This window comes from Arctopsyche grandis, chromosome 13, assembly GCF_051622035.1.
Source record: "Arctopsyche grandis isolate Sample6627 chromosome 13, ASM5162203v2, whole genome shotgun sequence".
Classification (NCBI taxonomy): domain Eukaryota; kingdom Metazoa; phylum Arthropoda; class Insecta; order Trichoptera; family Hydropsychidae; genus Arctopsyche; species Arctopsyche grandis.
The window spans coordinates 12,053,049-12,075,328 of NC_135367.1; the positions used below are offsets into that span (position 1 = coordinate 12,053,049).

The following is a 22,280-nucleotide window of genomic DNA, read 5'->3' on the forward strand; positions in this document are numbered from 1 at the left end:
ACATCTTGGTTGCTATCTGGGTGAAAGTGGAAAGGAAATTCGCGTTCTTAAAACTGAAAAAAGTCTTAACCACACGTGATCTCAGTATAGCACTCCGACTGAGACTTCTACGATGCTACGTTTTCAGCATTCTTCTGTATGGGACAGAAGCATGGACCCTGATGGATGCCACATGCAAGAAACTAGAGGCATTTGAGATGTGGACATACAGAAGGATGCTGAGAATCTCATGGATGGCGCGTCGTACCAATGATGAGGTGCTTCCCCTGATGGGAAAACATGTCGAAGTGCTCAAAAGTGTGAAAAGGCGTAAATTGGAGTACTTCGGACATGTGATGCGGAACGAAAAATACGATCTCCTGCGCCTAATAATCCAGGGGAAAATCATAGGCCAACGCAGTCGGGGCAGACGGAAAACATCATGGCTAAAGAATCTTCGGCAGTGGTACGGCCTCAGCACCAGAGCACTTTTCCGAGCAGCAATGGACAAAATAAGAATGGGACGTCTAGTTGCCGACGTTCTAGGAGGACATGGCACATGAAGAAAAAGATGTATTTAATCATTTTAAATTTTGTTGTGGTTGTAAATTTGCAATTTTTGTGTTGCACAGGTATATCTCATCTGAAATAAAAAATGCTTAATATAAGTAGACAAATGACTCACATATAAAACCAGGAAGGTTAAAAAAAAAACAAAATAAACAGTGCAAATCCTGTTTTATTATAAAAAAAACATGACATGGTATAACAAACGTTGCAATGGAGTCTTTTTTATATATTTATATATTAAATTCAAATCTGTTTTTCAATCTAAAATTCATTACGATTGACGCATTTTTAAAATACGCATACAAATACGATATATTTTTAACTATAAATGTATTGCTCTCTTTGTTATCTAGCATAAAAAAACGTACAAACAATATAAACAAAAAAAGATCAATTTCATAAAATTGATTGACTAGTTTTGGCGTAAATATTGTACACATCAAAAGTACGACGTTGTACAAAAATTGTTTATTAAATAAGACGATGACGTGTCTAACGAATATATTAGTTATTTTATATACGAGAGGGTTTCTTAACCTTTTTATATAAGCTGCGACCCACATTAGGGCAAGTTTGGTTTCGCTACCCAATAAAAGATATACTTAAAAAATAGCACAAACAAATATATCAATTGTGATAACATACAAAATACATTATTTTTATTGAAATACTGAGACACACTATGTTACTATAAGTACAACGTGGCTCGAAATGTCTTTGTACTTCTGTAACCAATCGTGTATTTTTTCGTCAAACATATAATATTGCTTTTATTAAACATACATGTATATATACTCCGACCCACAAACAATTTTGGGTCGCGATTTATAGGTTAAGAACCCCTAATATGAGGACATGCTCAAAACTTAGATGCGACACAAACACTTTTTTTTCATTCGGGCATACGTCTCTATTTAGATGTTTATAAAATACAAAATTGTTTACGCCAATGGATTTTCATTAACGGTCTTTAGATCAATTGTATTTCTCTCTAATAAATATTGTATACTAAATTGTGCAAAATACGAGTACTATTATTGTAATGCGCCATTCATTGAATCCGCAAGTAAAACGATTGATTCCTAAATTTGCTAAATAGCAAGATAATTCTGAGCGTATCGGCCGTTACAAAATGACAACACAGTTTGTATAGTATCGAAAATATTGAGATAAATTGATTATTTTTAAACTCGGGATACTTAGTACTTACACTATTGCCTGAAAGGTAATACAAGGTCCAGAAACAAATAACTTTTTGCATCATCTCGATACAGAGAACGAGAATTTCAATTATAATTTCTTTCACCCAAAACTATACAAGATCAAGTTGCAACTACATATTTTATGTAACATTTTAGTATGCATTAACTATGATTTGCTTATTTTTTTAAATATTCAATCAGATATGTACGCAGAATACGTTATATTTAGTCCTCAATTCAACAACGCTTATTTTAATAATTAATTTTCAGATATAAAAACGATTCAGAGTGGAAAGGGTTAATTATCATTGTTCGACACGCTCGTTACACCGATTAAGTTAATTCAACAATATCTTAGTTATGTTTAAAAAAGAATTTTGTGACAAAAACATCAATTGTTAATAAAAAAAAGTATTGCTATAAGTGTTCAAAATTGTATAAAAAAAAACTTTATCTATAAAAAAACATTATATATGTATAAATAAAAAACATTACATGCGTTAAGTAACATTTTAAGTATTCTATTCAAAGGAATGTGTCAATGTAAGTTTTACAATTTAAATCCCATCGTACAAAAGAAACTGTACGAAGTTTTCAACAATCTTCTACTTTCAATATAAAAGCGGTTTCTTCCAAAACTATCAAAAATGTGAAGTGCACTCCACCGAAACACATCTATATGAGTTTCGATGAAGCACACTTAATATGTATATTATAAAAAAATTAAATCGACTACATTCGATTTAATTAGTCTTCTTCCGACCGGACCGCTTCGACTGAGAGATCTGCTTTGACCATAATTTATTATTTGAAAATTCGCCTAACATATAAAAAGCTATGCCGAATACAAGACTGACGAGATAGAAGACGATTCTCAGTGGCCAATTCAACACTTGCAGAATTGGATACACCCACAGGCCCGAGTAGAAGTATATGACGTGCATCCAGATTAAGTAAGTGACGAGGAACAGCGTCATGCCGAGGATTCCACGCTTCCGCTTGGGATACGGCCTGTACGTCAGGAACATCTCTAGGAATATGAAGATCATGATGTTTGTATGCATGAGATGATTCAACCATGTCGGGAAGAACTCGTCGAGCACCTTCGGGAAGACTAGTTCTCTGTCGATGGCCATCAAACCCCAAAACGTCACGCCGACGTACATAGCTGCAGGAAAGGCCAACGATGAGAAAATATAATCCTTGACCTTTCTGATGAGTGGCACTTTAGCCGGGACGTTTTCATTGGAACCGATGAAATCATTGAGGAGGGCGATGAAGAAGTAGATGGTTTGCAATACCTGTGGAAGATAAACATGGAATTAATACCAAATTTCGTTCTATAATAAAATATTAAACACAATATGATAGGTTATTTGAATTTTAAATCAAACATATATGTACTACTATTGATCATTAGTGAATGAAAGCACGATCATCAGCTTCAAAGATTTTACACATGATCTATGTATATAATCTTTCAAATTCAAGTAGCCCAATTAATATGTACATAGACTGAACGATTATATTAGTTTCTAAATCCTTTTTTACGATGGCTTTTTAATTTTTAGGAAATCATCAAGTTTTAGGTTACTAGAAGTTACTAATTACTAATTCAAAAAGAAGGAATCACAATTTTTTATAAGATATATAATTTCGGACTTATCATAGCTCGGTGGTTGTGTTAATGCTAACCACTGAGAAGTTCCGAGTTTAAACCCTGGGTTGACCTTAATTGAAAATAATTTATTTTAAGTATTTCCATAGTACTGCTGATCAGACTTGGATATCTGTGACTCCAAGTCGATCGTTTCCTATCAGAGTTAGTTAATTATCTAATTTCATTGTTGAAACGGTTGATTGTGTCGAGGAGACGCAGGGTAGCGGAGTGCTCCTGATATTGAGCACCTGACTTGGAACGGGTGACGTCAGCGTCAGATGCGCTGCACGAGACGGTACGCACATACACACATCCATGAAGGTACACACATATTCATTCATTATTTCGACATGGGTGAACGGGGAGCCTTTTAATACGCGCGCGCCTATAAATTACCTTACACCAAAGCATCACAACCTGGTGGACGTGGCCCTTTTAGTACAGTACGCACGAAAACCGCCGTAGTAAACTTTTTCTCACCTATGTATGTAGGGACTAGCTAGCGACTGCCGATAAAGTACATATGTATCTACGTAGCTGACAAACTCTACAAGTGGCAAACAATGTGTTCCGTGAATATCAGGAGGTTGCGTGGCTCTGCCTTACACTATAATTATATCATATATATAATATCAGGGTGACCGTGAAAAAGTCGAAAATATTCGTTTATCATGCATACATATGAAAAACGGTTAGTATACATATCAGTGGCGTGCGGTAAAAGTCTCTCTCCCCCCATCGTACATCCTCACTTAATTTGCGCGAGCAGGATACAACAGGAACAAGAGGAACAGGCTTTTCCTCCCGTATTCTGCACGCGCACATTAAACAAGGCTGTATGACAAAAAGAGAGATAATTTCACCGCATGCCACTCATATATATTATATATGTATACATAGTACCGTTTACCATGCACCCTTTTTTTTTGATCTTTCGACTTAAGATCTTTTGATTTTCGATCTTTGCCTTCCGATATTTGCTTTTTCAACCTTTTCACTTTCGGTCCCGTGAAGTAGACCCATATTATCACTATTCTGTATGTGTGTGTATCAGCGATAACGCTCGCCGTACCATAATAGTCGTTTCAATTCGACATATGTACGTCTGGTCTCCGTGACGGGCCGGAATGTGAAATGCCGGAAAACGCAAATATTGGAAGGCAATGATCGAAAATCGAAAGATCTTCAGTCGAAAGATCAAAATAAAAAGGGTGCATGGTAAACGGTACATACTCACTTAATTTGCGCGAGTAGGATACAACAGGGACAAGAGGAACAGGCTTTTCCTCCCGTATTAATGTGCGCGCGCAGAATACGGGAGGAAAAGCCTGTTCCTCTTGTCCCTGTTGTATCCTGCTCGCGCAAATTAAGTGAGTATGTACCGTTTACTATGCACCCTTTTTTTTATCTTTCGACTTAAGATCTTTCGATTTTTGCCTTCCGATATTTGCTTTTTCGACCTTTTCACTTTCGGTCCCGTGAGGTAGACCCGTACGTCATAGCTAAAACACTGCCAACAAAATGTATGAACATAATAACGAAAAAAAAAAACTTCTATATATACTGTTTGCTACCAATCATACCTCTCGGCAAGTCTCTGAGCACTTAGCGCCATCTATTGAAAATTTATTTAATTAATCATTAAATTTTTCTATTGGTGTTTTATAATGTTTATGTTGGTAGGTAGGTAGTTTTTACCAATTTTTTTTTCATATTAAACAATTAAATATAAATATATTTAAAAGGTATTTGAAAAAATTGGACCGCGTGCGGATCGGACACGGGACCGACATATTTCTTTTATTTTTTTATTTTATTTAATAACTTAATATGCCAACACCATAGGTACAACACTAGTATGACATATAACTTTATTTTAATTCGTGTATCAATTCCTTTCGAAAGCCACCCGTAGTAACATGTTGATATCATCCACTTTGCGAAAACTTGAGTTGGGTATATCAGGTGATATTGGGGGGTGTATTTGAAGGTGAAGGTGAAGGTGAAGGTGAAGATGAAGGAGAAGAAACGAAGAGTACCGCATCCCAAAAGGTGAGAAATTTGAGTTTCCCCCCGAAGCCTGAGCCCATGGAGTGTGCAGTCGGCGGCACGTTCACGTAGTACCAGTCGAAGTAGCAGCCGTAGCCGAACTGCACGGCGGCCACCAGGTGCATGATGGTGCGCATCGCTTTGAACACGGCCAGCTCGTATGAGTGCGCGTGCGCGTGGCACCACTTCTCTTTCCTCATCTCGGAGACACTTCCACACTCCACGCGCCACCAGATATCCTCGGACAGCGACGATCCCCACCGCTCCTCACCGTCCCACTGATCAATTCGCAACCGCTGCGCTCTGTCCAATCAACGACGAGACGCGTCTGTTTTCACGCCTCACATTTTTGGCCTAAATACCCCTCAATACATCTCGCACCTACCTTGTGACGTTTCTAGCGCAGGAAATATTTTATTCGTTTTTGACGACTCATTCTCGCCGCAATAAATCGATTGTTATTTTATTGCACATTAAATTCATGCCACTTGATAGTTACGGATTTTATAATAAACACTTCGATTTGTCGCTAAACGGGTTACGTCGCAAAAGTGAATTGCTAATAGAAAATTGCGTTTTGTTCTTTGATTTAATTTTATGTTAGTTTATTTGTATTGTATAATTGGTTGTATTTTCGGTGTCAAACCAAATTTTGTATGTGTATTTCAAGCTGACCATCGATACCAGGATAACCGCCGCTACGAAAATCGCGTGCGCGGATCTCCCGGGGTACAGAAAACTGCACAAATATTAATGTGCGAATGTTTTTTTTCCGAGATTTTTATTATTATCATTAAAAAAAAACATTCGCGCAATAATGTTTGCGCAATTTTCTGTACGCCGAATTTTCGTAGCGGCGGTTATCCTGGTAGCAATTTACTTTTGCGATGTAATCACTAAGGGTAGGACCAGAAACGCGCCGTCTATTGTTCCATTATTGTAAATGCTTTGTAAAAAAGGTTCGGCAAACCTTTAATAATGCATTTACAACATGTGAACAATGAACAGCGCGCTCTGGGTCCGCTCTTTAGTAATTACTAAATACTAAACTTGCACTCAAATTTTATCTTTTTTTTTTGTTTTAAAATTAAATTCATATTTTATTCTGATGCCATTAACGGATGGCCTCTGAGCGACGCCTATTGTATTAAACTTTTACATATGGATTATAAATTTGAAATCATATTCAAATAGTGGGTGGGATGGTTTTTGCCGGTTCGATGATTATTCGGTGAGATCACAAAGTGATCTGAATCACGGAACATCTGGCACTCGAAAATTCCACGCGAACTATTATATTATGGCAATGATTATCGTGTGCACGATCGCAATGTGTGAAATAGTCCGTTTACCGTTTTTGCCCATGTTAATAAGGAACCGTTTCAACAATGAAATCAGATAAATCGGCAAACTGATAGGAAACGATCAAACTTGGAGTTACAAATATCCAAGTCTGACGGGCAGCACTACAGAAATACTTTTGAATAAATTATTTTCAATCAAGGTCAACCTAAGGCTTGAACCTGAGAACCTAAATTTTTTTGCATATTTTTTGCATGAATTTTGTTTATAAGTAATTAAAATGCAAATATATTTATTTTTTGGTTCTTCTCCTCCAGGGTCTCCGTCTGGAGAGTCACAGTCACAGTTTGCGCAAAATATTGAGACACTGCAGTACATCAACCAAACCGGTTTTGTAAGAAAAAACAATAGATAAATACATGCAATAACCACAAAAACATTTTCCACGAGCTGTCACTGGTCAGATGGTTCTTATTTTGTAATAATTTTGAAATCTACAATAAGTAATTGTGTTAACATTCCTTTTAATTTCAAAATTTTAATTTAAACCAAAATATTAATAACCAATATCCGTAATAACTTCAACTTGAAATACACATACAAAATTTGGTTTGACACCGACAGTACAACCAATTATACTACAATAAAAATAAACTAACATAAAATTAAATCAAAGAACAAAAGAATCCTCTATCAAAGAAAAAAAATGACTCAAATTACTATTTTCAAATGCAATTACCAAGGTTCAAGTAAACAATGACGTTATAAATGCCAACATCTAAAACAAGGTCAGACCACGAAGCGTCAGACACGCAACATATTCACGTTCACGCATCACGTATTTACCAGATTCCAATATGTCAAAAATCGCCAGCGACCTCCGACTCCTTGCGAGATAAACTTGGGACAATTTTCGGGTGACACGACTATATGAACGTGGTCGTAATAAATACCATAACAGTTATACATCAACGCGAAGATACGAATACAAATGATTGAATACGACATTTTGCCACGAAAGAACCGTTGATTCTGGTCTTTGTATACCTAATTGGATGTGCATTTGTGGGGCGTCCCACGTCGACGAATATTATTACAACGATAGGTAAGAAAGTGAAAGTTTTCACTATAGGATTAGATATTCATACCAGATTCCAAGAGGTGAGATAACAGGATTGCCCTTTCAGCAACGGTGCGTGAACGTTCAGATGGTTGTATACAATGACGAATAAATACACACCCACAGCCACCGAATGCCAAATTTGAAATAATGTGATTTGTTTTTTAATTTTGTTCATATCGAACGATAAATACTGTCGGCCTCAGATAGAAATAAGATGGCGATAGAACGCGAGACAACACTAGAAGTAATACTGCTGGGTGACTACCGGTAGTTCTTGACTCGTTAACCACATTCATTAAACCAGTGTTTCTCAATCAATCGATTGGTTTCTGCACAAAGATCATCTGTTTTATATTTTAATTGGGATTTTTTGTTACAACATGATATACAATGATTGATTGACTCGATATATGTACAATGCCAAGTTCATTTCAACACGATAATGTAACTTTGGACAAACTTCAGTATATATAGTAACTGAGTCAAATTGATAAATATTATTGAAAATTTTTGGAATAAAATAATAATCATAATATTATGTTATAGTAATGTTAACTTATACCTAATATCGCAACTTAGAAGCATGTGCACAGGTTTTAATTAACAGGGAAGCGAAAAAAGATTGTCATATGTAAATGGAATGGGACTGAATATATGTAGTAGTACGTACATATATACTGTGTTTCAGTTAACTACATAACTTTTATTTATTATTTTTAACTAGTGTTTAGTCTGTTGACATTTCAACGAGTGGTTCTGTAAACGAATTGATACGTAATTAACGTAAACCTCACAGCTAAAATAAACTCGTATCAAAAAATGGTTCACTATTGTCAATTACTATTGTCAACCATATTTTTTTGCTCTCTTGCTATGTAACGGTCTATTGTTATTTGACGAGCATTCAGCAAATGCCGAAAACTACTTATAACTAAAGTACGGATAGCCAAGGTGCCGCTTATTGTTCAATTGTTGTAAATGCTTTGTAAAAAAGGTTCGGCAAACCTTTAACAATGCATTTACAACATTTGAACAATAAACGGCACCTTGGTTATCCGGGCTCTACTTATAACCAGACTTAGGCGGTCTTATTATTTTAACTTTTTTTTTGCTCTCTTGCTTTGTAGGACAATAGTAATTGATAATAGTGAACCATTTTTTGTGGGTTATAGCATCCTGGCCGCCTAAATCTGCTCATAACTAAAATAACTAAAAAAAAATAATAATAACCAAACATAAAATTTTGATCAGGACAGTGTCCTTTATGGGTGGGGAAACTTGCCAATGGGCCGGGCCGTATTAGTAATACATTTATATAAATTAAATAATATCTAAAGGCTAGCGAAAATATAACAAAGAGCGTTCTCTTCTACTATTAACTTAAACATGTGCTTGGCAAATGCATTATTTTTTTTAATCAGTCAGAGGGAGATTTTTGGTCCTCGTGGTTCATAGAAAATATTCAACGCTCATATTATGTCCATTGAATAGGTACTAATAATTACAATCAATATATTGTTCCCTTCTTGTTTAAAAAAACTTTAATTTTATAAATTATAATAATTTTGTGAAAATTATAAAGCAGGCCCAAGAAATGTCCATTTTTTCATTTGACTCCCCCACTGAGCCTTTTTTTGTGACTATTTCCCTAATGTTTAGCCTAAGTCTACTCATAACTAGACTGCGGATAGAGACCGTGCTTTTTCCAGGAATCGGGGCGGTTTGGCTCTATTTACAAAGCTAGAGTACAAAAAAAAGGTTGGGCGAACCTTTTACAACAATTGAACAATAGCATTTACAACAATTGAACAATAAACGGCGCGCTGTGGATCCGGTCACTACTCATAACTAAAGGCGGCGTCCTAGCAATGCTTTATGCACAAAAAAATTTTTTTGCTCTCTTGCTTTGTACGGTAATGGAGAAGCCTATTGTAATTTGACGAGCATCCCTCTACCGCCTATCTCTGCTCATAAGTCTAGAGTACGGACCCAAAACGCTCCGCTAATTGTTCAATTGTTGTAAATGCTTTGTAAAAAAGGTTCTGCAAACCTTTAACAATGCATTTACAACATTTGAACAATGAACGGCACGCTAGTTATCCGGGCTTTACTGAGTCATAACCATAGGCCGGCGCCACCATTGTTCATTTTTATGAGGAACCTTTTTTTTGCTCCCTAGCTTTGTAGTTTGCCCTGTTTCCTGGAAAATAGCCCCAAAACGCCCTCTTTCCTGGAAAAAGCACGCTCCACCACCGAAGACTACTCATAACATATATAAATTGTATTACCAAAAAAATGTGACGAAATTTCAAAAAGTTACCAGTGTGTTCCGGAAGAGTTGAGGTTTTATTGATTTTTTTTTTTTCATATTTTCATGTTCTTCCGGAACACACTGGTAACTTTTTGAAATTACGTATTTTCATATTATGAAAATATGAAAAATAAAATCAATAAAACCTCAACTTATCAAAATCGTGGACATCATATTACATATGAATAATATTTGTACATACTTTGATTGCAGATTTGCAGTGATGTTTTTTAATTCTCGTAAAATTTACAATACCGGTTTATACATAGGTAAACCGGTTAAACATTGCCAAATCAAATGTAGCGTGTAAATATTTGCTGAATTGGTTATAAAAATAATAATTTTCATAAAGTAAATAACTTAGCAATGACAGAAGTTACAGCTTATATTTAATCGATTTTTTTAAATAAAAATAAACAGTTTCAGAATCATCGTGCCGTGATTTCATTTACGTATTGTGTGCACAGACTTATTAAATTAATTGCACAACTAGAAGACCTCGATGTGCGTAGACGACATGCACTACTATTGCTAATAATTTACCTAATATCATATTTAAAACGTACTGTCACGCTATTATGTATATATGCGGCTAATTTTCAATCGATAACTCCATTTAAATAATAAATATACATACCAGGTTCCACATCGTTAAAAACTTGCTCCTGCCCTTCCACGGCAGCTTCCACTGCCCTTCCGGAGCAATTTCCCGTGGAAACACCACGTAAACGTAGTCGTACCATATTCCAAACACAGTGACACCCAAAATAGACGCATGTATTAGTGCGTAAGGCTTTTCAGTCATTTTGAAAAGCCAAAATCACGTGTGAAAAGCACGACGACTGAGCTGTTACTGAGTGGTCGCTTCAACTGTGACGATTAAAAGGAAAACGCGTATCATTTGTGTGTGTGTGCTTTTTTTAAGCTAAATATTTTATCACAAGATAAATAGTCTACATACTGAACTAAAGATAAATAATCTATATCTGAACTTTTAACTTGATACATGTAGTTACATAATACTGAAATGAATGCCCTATAGATACATATATTGATTCACTTAGCCAGTGAGCCATTATATCTCCATATAATATATCCTTTCAATAAAATGTGCATTAATTCTGATATTTCACAAACAAAACTGGTGTAGTAAAGACAAACAATTAAAAAAAAAAACAACAGTTTTATCACGTTGGGTTATTTTTTGGCTAAGACTATCCGATCCGTACCAATTAGTCAACTGCTATAGACCAGACTAATCATTGTAGTTTACCTTTTATGTAAAATTATATTTTTATTTATCTGTATTTTAAAATGCAAGTGTTTAGAGACTATAAGCGAATATTGACATAAGATTCATAACCGGTTTTAGTTAAAGAAAATAAATAAATGCGAAGTGTCGGATAGACGGCTCTCAAATGTAATATTAATAATACAATTTTCAAGTAAAAACTTCATCATGTCATTGGTATTAAATATCGTAATCTACTAATCAAAAAGTATCATTTATTATGTACATAAAAACACTATCTTATTATCGGTAACGAACTCAAAGTTCAAACATATTTTGTTACTACTGTTAATAAAAATAGTATTGAAAATCTTTATTTATAGATTGAAATCTACTTTCATTGAATTCTCAGTTGTTAACACCAATTGACGGTACATTACTGAGATTTTTTATCATTGCTTAATATTTAGCAGGGCCACAATCTTCGACTGAAAATAATATTCGTTATATCACAAGGTTCTTATTTTTTTATTAAAATTCATGTGACAAACGAGTAAGCATGGCCTACAACTGTAGTGTTCCCTCTATGCATTATATGTACATACAAACCAGTGGCGTGCCGTGTAAATCTCAATACCAGGGCACTCAGTCAGACTTCACATAGTCTTACTATGGCTCGGTGGTTGCGTTTAACACCGAGAGATTACGGGATTCGATCCTGTGCTAATTTTTAATGCTGCTGTTTAGAATTGTATATTTGTGACTCCAAGTCGATCGTTTCTTATCAGAGTTTGCCATTTTTTTTCTGATTTCATTGTTGAAACGGTTCCAATCAAATTGGTAAAAACCATCCTAACCGCTATGTCACAAATATCTGAATTTGATTTATGTACAATATCTAAAAATGTATGTACAAGTCTAAATCGATATATGTTTCTATGGATTAATTAATTAATTAATTGTTAATTTCGTGCTCTTCAGCCTCTCGAAATACAGCGATTTCTGTGATAAAAAATGCTGCAATGTTTGTAATTAATAGTCTAGGAAAGCGCATTGAGGTTTACCTGTAAGGCCTTCCTGGTATATATCTATGTATGTTAAATATAAAATAAAATGTGTGTACATACATAGATATTCAATAGTCAGTCGAATTCGCATAATTCGTGGATATGTTCCGCAATTTAAATAAATATGGTGAAATCATTGTCAAAAATACTATAGTATTTAAATATTCATTTTGTTCAAAAATGCATATATAGTATGTACATATGTATACAGTATTCGTGGAACTATGACCAGTGTCAGTACGTGATTTACATAATGATAGGTATTTTGGATCTAGCGAATTTTGTATTTTTTTAAAAAGTATATACATACATATGAATATATATCTGTATTAGATATAATCCGTTGAGATAACATACATAAAATGTAAATATGTAATGAAATCTAATTTATCGCTTAATATAATGGGTACGCAATACATACATATGTTATATGTAAGTTCCAATTTGTAAAATAGAATATGGCAAAAAAAAAATACCAGTTTGAAAATAAAATTACCAGTGACAATCGTCAATTTGAGATTTTTATTAGAAATATTATATTTGACAAAAATTTTATGATAATTTACGAAACAGGATATGATTTTTTTATTTAATTTATTACCTATGCACATATATCTTATTAATTACATACTTATGACAAAATGTGATGCAATCATTTTGCATAGTTTGATAGTCACGGGTGATAGACAATCACCGTCAAAATTATAATTGACTTTAATTGGATGAGTCAGGGTCATTTTTTTATTTGTTTCAATAAGCCTCAAGCCAGCATTAGGGAATTGATGTGTGAAGCATTTTTGTGCCTTGTCGAAATAAATATCATACATTTATGTGCGTACATACATACATTCGACCAAAATGATTCAACAATTTTCAAATTGTAGTTTTCGATAAAGCCAAATACACGCTTATTCATTAAAAAAACGCGCACTTTGACCGCTTCAATGCGAATGAAAAACTTTTCTATTTATTTTCTATGTACATACATATTTATCCGCGCATATATGTATATTAATCTGTATCGATTAATATTACTTGTTGTGAAAACATTATATTCAGAATTGATTCTCTGAAATAAATGGTAATTTTCTGTGATCAAAGTCGACTAGTAATTATTTTATAAATTTTACATACCATATTCCAATACGTCAAATATCTCATCCTTCCTTTGAGTGGAACAAACTCTGGCTCTTCCAATCCAAATGACTTGGGATAATCCACCAAATATACGAAATAGTAAGAACCGAAAAACGATTCAAACATCGCAAAGAGATGAAAAACTTTCGCCCAGTCCGCCATTTTGACGGGCACCACGAGTGCGTGCTGACTTTACCGACGACCAAGCACAACTATCAAAGTATACCGGTTTAAAGTTTGATTAACGATTAACCCTATCGTTACGAGACGGATGTGTTGATTCCGGGTCTGTTTCGAAAGATAAGGATGTGTGTCTAATAATATACTGTAAATTATCTAAGTAAAAAAATTTGAACGATTTGATAAAATTTAATCTCTTCTAGCGAGTTGGTATTTTTGAAGTTTGAGAGTTGATTGCTGTATGAAAAGTTACATAATAGAATTTGTTCAGTACGAGTATTCGTCCTTGAAAACAGGTTATATACGGTCGTTCCTTTCAATTCCTTTTTTCTTACAAACGAGTAAAAAACTGATATATGTACGTCAGAAGACATTGTATGTAATGTATGTCTAATAAAATATTGAGACATTTTCACGTTTATAAAAAAAATAAGACTATATGACGGTTAATGTTTTTTTATTGAAACACGTTGTTATTAGAAAGTGTTGGAAATTTATTGGAAAATTTTTGAAAATTAATTTTCATTTTAAAACTGCCATCTATGTGTACACGTAAAAATCTTTTTCTAACAGTTTGAAGTTTCGATATTATTATGAAAACTTTTATTGAATATATATGTATATATATATATATATATATATATATATATATGTATATATATATATATATATATATATATATATATATATATATATATATATATATATATATATAATTATGTATGTTTTCAATACTTTTCAGTATCTAATGATACCCGAATATAACCTATCCTATCTATTACTCAGATAAGAGTATCTCAAAAATACCAAATAATAATATGAAAATAAATTTGTATGATACATATGTACGTGCGTATAAGATTCAAATATTTTTTGTTCGTAACCAATGTTTTTATATATTTTGAATGTGTGTAATTTTTTTATTATTATTTAATACGTAGGCATATTCATTACGATCTGAACACCTGGGCTAGTAGGTATAGGTTGTATTTTAGTTTATTACTTTTGTATGTACATACAACCTGAAATGGCTAACAATAGGCCCCCCTCTCCTCTTATGTAATATAATAACAATAAAACATAAAAGGATAATTAATATTTTCAACAATATGCAATTAATCATAGCTACCAACTACATAATACACATAGCTATCAAAGGTTAATAAAAGTGATTTATTACAATCGGTTTAACTCTATAAAGAACAGTCAACGTTGGCATCATTAATAATAGCATCAATGGATTTTCGTCATGATGCGATTTCGTCTAATTTCTACTTGGTCGACCTCAAATTTCTACATGATTGACGAAAGGATTTAACAACTACAGTGGACATCTAGGTTGAGCATACTGAGCCAGAACCGTTCGTCCGGATCTAATAAGCATCTGCCTATTAGTAGATTGTAGACTTTCTCCAAGACTGTGCCCTAATTTTGGAACAGAACAATGAAAAATTCTTGGAATAGTTACCAAATACGGGATGGAACAGATTCAACTATCTGAGGAAGGAAGTTGGATTCTAATATTACATTCTAAAGTCTAAACAAATAAGCATATTCTGTTGTATTATTATCTATTATGAAATCTCTATATAATTATATTATTTAAATTAAGTAAACGATATCAAAGTTCAAAACAAAGAGGACACAATTACGATTGGCTCGCATAAAATACACATCAATGTCGTTTTTCTAACTATTGCATTGATTATTATTATTATCATTATCATTATTATTATTATCACTATTGCATTTACCACTGATGGTAAAAACTCACTCAAAAGTGCGGCACGGGACGTGTACGTGAACTCCAGTTGTGAGAGGCGTTTCTTCATATCATTATTATTTTAAAAAGAAAAACTATCTAAAAAGAAGACGTATCACGTACCTCTCTGCGTGTCTTTACCTTGAGAAGCAAAGAATTTCTCGATGAGCTGCCTTCAAAATAGATTCTTCACATTAAAACTTTGGTCCTTAATTGAAATTTAAAGTAATGAAATTACAATATATCGTTTTTTGATTAGTATGTAAAACTTAGCCTCACGATCCATGCAACTTCTCCTTATTAGACAGTAGAGCAGTCTAAAATACGTCAGTCAATTCCATATTATACTGTATATTACACAGACGGTTTAATGTCCCCTTCAAACATTACCAAAGTGGAAATTGGCATTTAAAAAGAGTACATCCTGATGTTTCCTGGGCGTATATAGGAAGCCTGGCGTGCGGCACGTGTCCCAGGAAACCCACACCGTGACGACCAACCTCTTCCGGTTTCACTCGATTGTTTGCATTGTTGAAGACGTACAATCGACGATGAAGCCAGATATTATATTTATTATTATTGTCGAAAGACAAAGGACTCTTCAAACTTCAATTATGTATGTGATTTAAAAACGAGCTCGTAGAATATGAGTGGCGAAAGTGCAAGCCCAAGGCGAGTTTGTGCATTTTTGCACGACAAGTGGAACGTTGTTGTGAAGTTTATAGTTAATAATTGTCTGGAAGTTAAATGTAGGGCTACCATCAACACTTTTTATAATCTTATGAAAATCTTTACGTTTATTTTTAATACAAATTTTCCCCTTACTTTGTCTTGTCTCCTCCAAGATATAACACAAATTACTGCTTACTGTGTACACATCAACATGCAGCTTAACAATATTGCAAATAAAGTAAAGATTGTTTAACAAAATGGTTAGTCATCTTATATTGAAATGAGAAGTTCATCGCCAATAACGGTAATATGTGTTATTAGTCACTAATAAAACACTCAAAAGTACGGCACGGGACATGTACGTGGGCTTCAGCTCTGAGAGGCGTATCTTCATATCATTATTAATTCGTACGATCTTATTATTTTGAGTAGTTTCTCTTACATTTCTCCAAACATGGGAATCACCGCTATCGATTACTGTCAATACTAGGATAAAATATCACACTCATGGGCTTGGGAAGACACGTGACAGTATAGATTTGACCTACCGGCTTTTTTTTTTGCATGTATAACTATCTAAAAAAAAGTATTAGTACTTATCATCAATCAAAACGTTGTTTAAATGTTATAATAAAAGCGAATGTATATCCTGATGATGACACTCTTATGAAGCAAGTGTATTGACGGTTCCACGATGGAAGAAATTCTTTTGGATTATGATGAAGATGAGACAATTGTGTATTTGACGATGAATGAAGAATTAAATAAGGAGTAATCAAAGAAAAATATACACAATAGCGTAAATAAAAATAGCCTTGATTTTAAAAAAGAAAAGGAGAAAAAACGGATTTTAACGGTTTATTTCATTGTTGAAATATTTGTGCCAAATCTAGAAATAGGCTTTCGGATTCTCATTTAAATATTTTATAAGAATACTTGAGAAGCTATTTTTTTTCAGTTAAAAATATATTGTTTATTTTTTTTGTATAAATAATTTTTTTTATAAAAATTATAATCATATATCCCGGGATCCTGGGAATCCCAAGAAAGACCCCGGGCTCCAACCCATGTCCCAAGAATCGAAAAATTCCGGGAAATCAGAAAACTTTATACATACATACATGTATTTGTAAAAAATCTAATGTTTTAATACGAAAATTTTCATTATTATAGGATTAGAAATGCCACTTTGCTTGAAAAAAAAGATCTTCTATCAATGCTTTTAATCAGTGATGACATATGGATGTGAAACTTAGACTTTGAACGCCAATTTGCTACACCAAATCCAATGCATTCAAATAAGTTTGACATAACGAGGAAAGACGGGAAACGGAATACGTGGGGGAGAAGTATGACAAGGGTAATGTGAAGAGATTGAAATGGCTATGGGCAGGCCACGTGACTAGAAGAATGGACGAAAGGTGGACAAAAGAAATGCTAGAATGGTACCCGAAAGAATGCAAAAGGGTAAAAGGAAGACCACAGGTAAGATGGGTAGATAAAATTAGGAAAATGAGTGGGGAAAGCGTGTTGGGGAAGCCTTCATCCAGCAGAGGATGGTGAATAGTTGTAGATAATGATGATGATGATGAAGAAAATATTTGGAATTTTTTTCCCAGTTTATCTGAAGTATGACAGCTATAGTAACCAGGTGCGGCTCGTCTATCGGAACTGCGGTACTGTAACACCACAACTAAACCAGTTTTTGTATGAAGAAACTATACATAGATACATACAATACCCCCAAAAACCTTTTTACCGCGAGTCGTCACTAATGGTAACCCTAAGTTAGAGTGAGTCAGCGAGGTCTTTGCATTACATACTTTTTACGTTCAATTTCGCCATCTTGTAATTGTGTACGAGTATAATTTTGGTTTATGTAACTTAAGCAGAAGAAGTCGGTTGTGTGAGTCATGGCGGCGCAACATTGCGCAGGAGTGTTGAATCGTATGATACAATTTTACATTTGCTAGGTAGGTATGTACATATGTATGATTGCAATTAATCATAAATAAATGTGCTGATTTGGAAGTAGAGGCGTTGAAGCGCGACTTCCATACTGAAATCTGGTATAATAAGAACTTGTAGGAAGATGGTTGTAAAAAATGATTCTTATTAGTGATTTTCAAGGCAAGCCAAAGTTCGATGTTCGACATTGGTGTGCGTAGATCTTCCATGTAGTAGGAGTATAGGGATCTTTGATTATGCATGCTTCAAGGTTACTTCTTGAAGAAGCGTATGTGTTTTATTTCATGCTTTTTTCACTTTAGAATAAAAGTTTTTATTGGCTGCTGAGTTTTTATTTTTTAAATATATTTAAATAATTAAGTAGAACGGAAGAATATTCATCTTCTTTGCGACCCATTTGATATTAATACTTATGTAAACATTGCAAATTTATATTTGCATAATCATTGTTACCGGCTTTTACATATGTAAATTATATTCTCATATCTGGAAGAAGAAGAAACACAAAAAAATGTTGGATTCAAAAAATATTCTTATCTTTCTTATTGGCTTATGATATTATGTATCAAACAAACCATGCAACCTTGCCAAAGTTTTATCCTGGAAAAGATACTCGCCTTGCTTACAGTCTGGTGTTGGTGTAGAAAGAACTCTTCAAGGTTTACTTGATCCAGGTCAATATTTAAATGTGCATACGAAAACTATTTTAACCATCGTTTATAATTCATATTCTTCTTCTACTAATGGCAGTCATGATCCAAGCTTCAGCCTCTTCCCAATTTCAGACAATTTCTTGGAATTGTTCCAGATTTCTTGCAGCGTCATAGATATAGAATAACGAAGATTGCAAGATTGCGAAGATAATGAAGAGACATTGCAAATAAATTTACCTGGACAAAGCGGACCCAATAACAGAGAGATACGGAGGAAGTAATGAAAAAAATCGACTTACAACTTACAAGCCAACTATGTATGTATATAGCTACTGAGAGTGTCCTTTTTTGTTTGCACTCTTCGAAAGGCAGACAATTTTTCGAATTTCATGCCCCATCTACATATGTATATTATTCTATATCTATGTGCAGTGTGTAATATCTAGACACCGGATAGTCATAGTGCTATCCATTGTTCCATTGTTGTAAATCCTTTGTAAAAAAGGTTCGGCAAACCTTTAACAATGCATTTACAACCTTTGAACAATACGCGGCACCTTCTGGGTCCGGTGACTAGTAATATCTTCACAGAGTTTAAGGCGCAGTCATACTGATTCGTACGGCACGGCATGCCTAAGTAGACTTCAGGATTCGGTGATTATTCCGCACAAAACTATATCGCAAAAGTCACTAAAATCTTTATCATGGAACACCTGGCACCCGAAAAGTTCATCCGTCGAAGTTCATACGCAACTATCGTAACAAAGAGAACTTGAGTGCCTAATATTCCGTATTCGCGATTTTCGCGGCAACGATTGTCGTGTGCCTGATCGCAATGTGCGAAATAATCCGTTTACCAGACTTAAGCTGTGAATAGACGTGTCTTTATGTCATTGTTAAAGGTCTATTCTAAAGGCAAATGACCGTAACTAGCAAGTATGAAAAGTACTTATTCTTTGGTATATTCCATTTAGACGCATAAAAATGCTTGAATGCGCATGCGCCAATGGAATATATGAATGTGTACATATAGAATATACAGAATAATACTTTCCGTACTTGCTGGTTACGCGCAGTTGCTGGTACGTGCTGTGCTAGTAATTCAATTCAAACTCACCTCCTGAGGGGGTGAGTTTTAGTCTGGATTACGATGGCATATACTGGACGTGCTAGCGTTTTTACATGTGCTAAAATATATTTAAAAAAAAACACGTGCCACGTACCACTCTATGTGTCTGCGCCTACCCTTGTTATATTTATATTATAAGACCCTTCGTGGTTATTTCAAGTTTAGTTCTAAAACCGGGTAGGATTGGGTAGGAATAATATTTGGTAAAATTTGCTAGGGTTAATATTTGTGGTGGGATTATGCAGTATTTGTACGCAATCATCTAACAACTAAAAAATAAAATGTCTTCTCTTTCGTACTGAAATAAAATCTAGTTTAATTAATTATGAAACTTATTGAGGGAATTTGCATGGGCATAAATAATACCAGTAATTAAAAAATTAAATACAGATGAACTAAATCATACTATACGATTGTATTATCCTATATGATTTATGATTTAAATTTCAGTTTTTAGATCGTAATTCTATCTTATATGTTAAAATATGCATCACTGATGAATGCACCGGTAAAATAATTTATATTTATGTATACATCGCACTGGACTGTTATGTATTTAAATAAAACACAAAGAAAATATAAACTTTGGAACTGCGAATAACTTGTTAGTCATAAGTAACTACATATATATTTTTAATCATATAATAATATTAATCACAAGTTTATCATATCTGAAACAGGCCTATATTGTGGTTACATTTACATTTATACGATAAACTATTAAATACCATATACAACTGCACATACTATGTAGTACGCCAATCTATCAATTATGCAATCATGAACTGCTGCACATGATTATCCATACATTGAACTCCATTCATATGAATATTTATATAATATTTAATATAATAAATAAACAGATTACGGCGTAAATATAATTTATATCCGAAACTTAGTTATCAAACTTCGAGTATAATTTAATGTATGTATACTTTTTATCGTAAAAGAGATTAAAAAAATGATAAAAACCGTTTTATTCAGATAAATGCACTGTATGTGTGTGTATATGCTGGAAATATTAGAGCATGTTATTTATTATAAATCTAAGTAATTATTCTATATTCGTAAACAAATTAAATATATATTTTTTATATTATAATATGAAAATTTAACAATTTTACATTGAAAATGTGTATTCTTAATAAGTTAAATACAATTTGCACCTGAATACATCGTACAACTGTCGATGCATGTAACTTTCTCCAAATATTTACAAATTCCCAATATTTCAATACAAAAACGATGTGGCCTAGATTGTGCTTTATTCTGGATAATTAATAAGAAACAACTTGATGCTATTTTTTATTTTTAAATTTAAAAATAAGACATGTTTTTAACGTTTAATAGACATATATCAAATGGCACTTGTGACACGCGACACACAAAATATGTCATGTGTTCGTCTGTCAATACGAAAAATTGAGTAACTGGCGTATTTCAGCGATTCCAAAACTATTAGAATGAAAATTATTCATTAATGAATATTATTATTCTAATTAGCAAATATATCTTGGAAATGATTCAAGATGAAATATTAATGCAGAGGAAAATTTAATGCAGAAATATATCTTCGTGTCGAAAATGATACATTTTGCTTCAGTATTTTTTTGACTCAAACGTATAATAATGAACTTATAATAAAAATTATCAATGGTTCTAAAAATATTTTGATCAGATCTATAATATTTGATTTAAAAATTTCTGTTCCATATATGTATTTGGATATTCACAGTTAATAAGTTGAATTTAATATTGAGACCACTATTTGTATCAAAAGAATGAAGTTCTATTAAAAAGTATGATGAATAGATTCCAAAGTAATTATGCTAGCGACTAAAACGATTCAAGAACGTGAATACACTTTTTTATGCGGGTAAAATGAATTTAACCTTTTTGACTCCAATACAAATTGGACCAAAACTAATTATCAGACTTAATTTGCATACATTATAACATATTCAATTAAAATACTTAATTTAGATTTAAAAATTAAATTCAACATTATTTTGATTTATTATTTTTTTATGTAATTTTCTTTTATAGCACTTCTCAGTTCAGACACTAAATTTGTGTCACTTTTTTCATGTTTGATTTATCAAAAAAAAAAAACAACAATAGAATAACATTCAATTTAAACAATTAATTGAAATGCTTTTGCATAATGCAAAGGATAAAGAAAGATACATTAAAAAATGTAAGAATTAACTTAATACTTATCCCCAAAACAAAATTTGAACCAATGTATTATGTCGGTCTCCGTGATGTTAAATTACAGAAAACGC

General features: G+C 33.3%; 1 protein-coding gene and 1 long non-coding RNA gene across 5 annotated transcripts in view; one reads left to right on the forward strand and one right to left on the reverse strand.

Moving 5' to 3' along the window:
- Positions 1-22,280, forward strand: part of LOC143921171 (uncharacterized) — an 895,047-nt gene that overhangs the window by 824,718 nt on the left and 48,049 nt on the right. The window lies entirely within an intron of this gene.
- Positions 701-13,848, reverse strand: LOC143920873 (androgen-induced gene 1 protein-like). Of its 4 annotated transcripts, none has more exons than XM_077443877.1 (2): positions 13,629-13,848; positions 701-3,052 (listed from the first exon to the last, which is right to left on the reverse strand). In XM_077443877.1, exons 1-2 carry the CDS (start codon positions 13,791-13,793, stop codon positions 2,495-2,497), a joined length of 723 nt encoding a protein of 240 aa, XP_077300003.1. In that variant the 5' UTR covers positions 13,794-13,848; the 3' UTR covers positions 701-2,494. The 4 variants fall into 4 exon arrangements, with proteins under 4 accessions (XP_077300003.1, XP_077300001.1, XP_077300000.1 ...); XM_077443875.1 differs by lacking the exon at positions 13,629-13,848 and adding an exon at positions 10,834-11,092; XM_077443874.1 differs by lacking the exon at positions 13,629-13,848 and adding an exon at positions 5,451-6,042.

Bases quoted from the DNA above. Each gene is read 5' to 3' on its own strand.
- LOC143920873 (XM_077443874.1), bottom strand. From the start codon at position 5,660: ATGAGGAAAGAGAAGTGGTGCCACGCGCACGCGCACTCATACGAGCTG. The intron at 3,053-5,450 runs GTACTCTTCGTT...TATCTTCCACAG, and splicing joins TTCTCACCTTTTGGGATGCG to GTATTGCAAACCATCTACTT.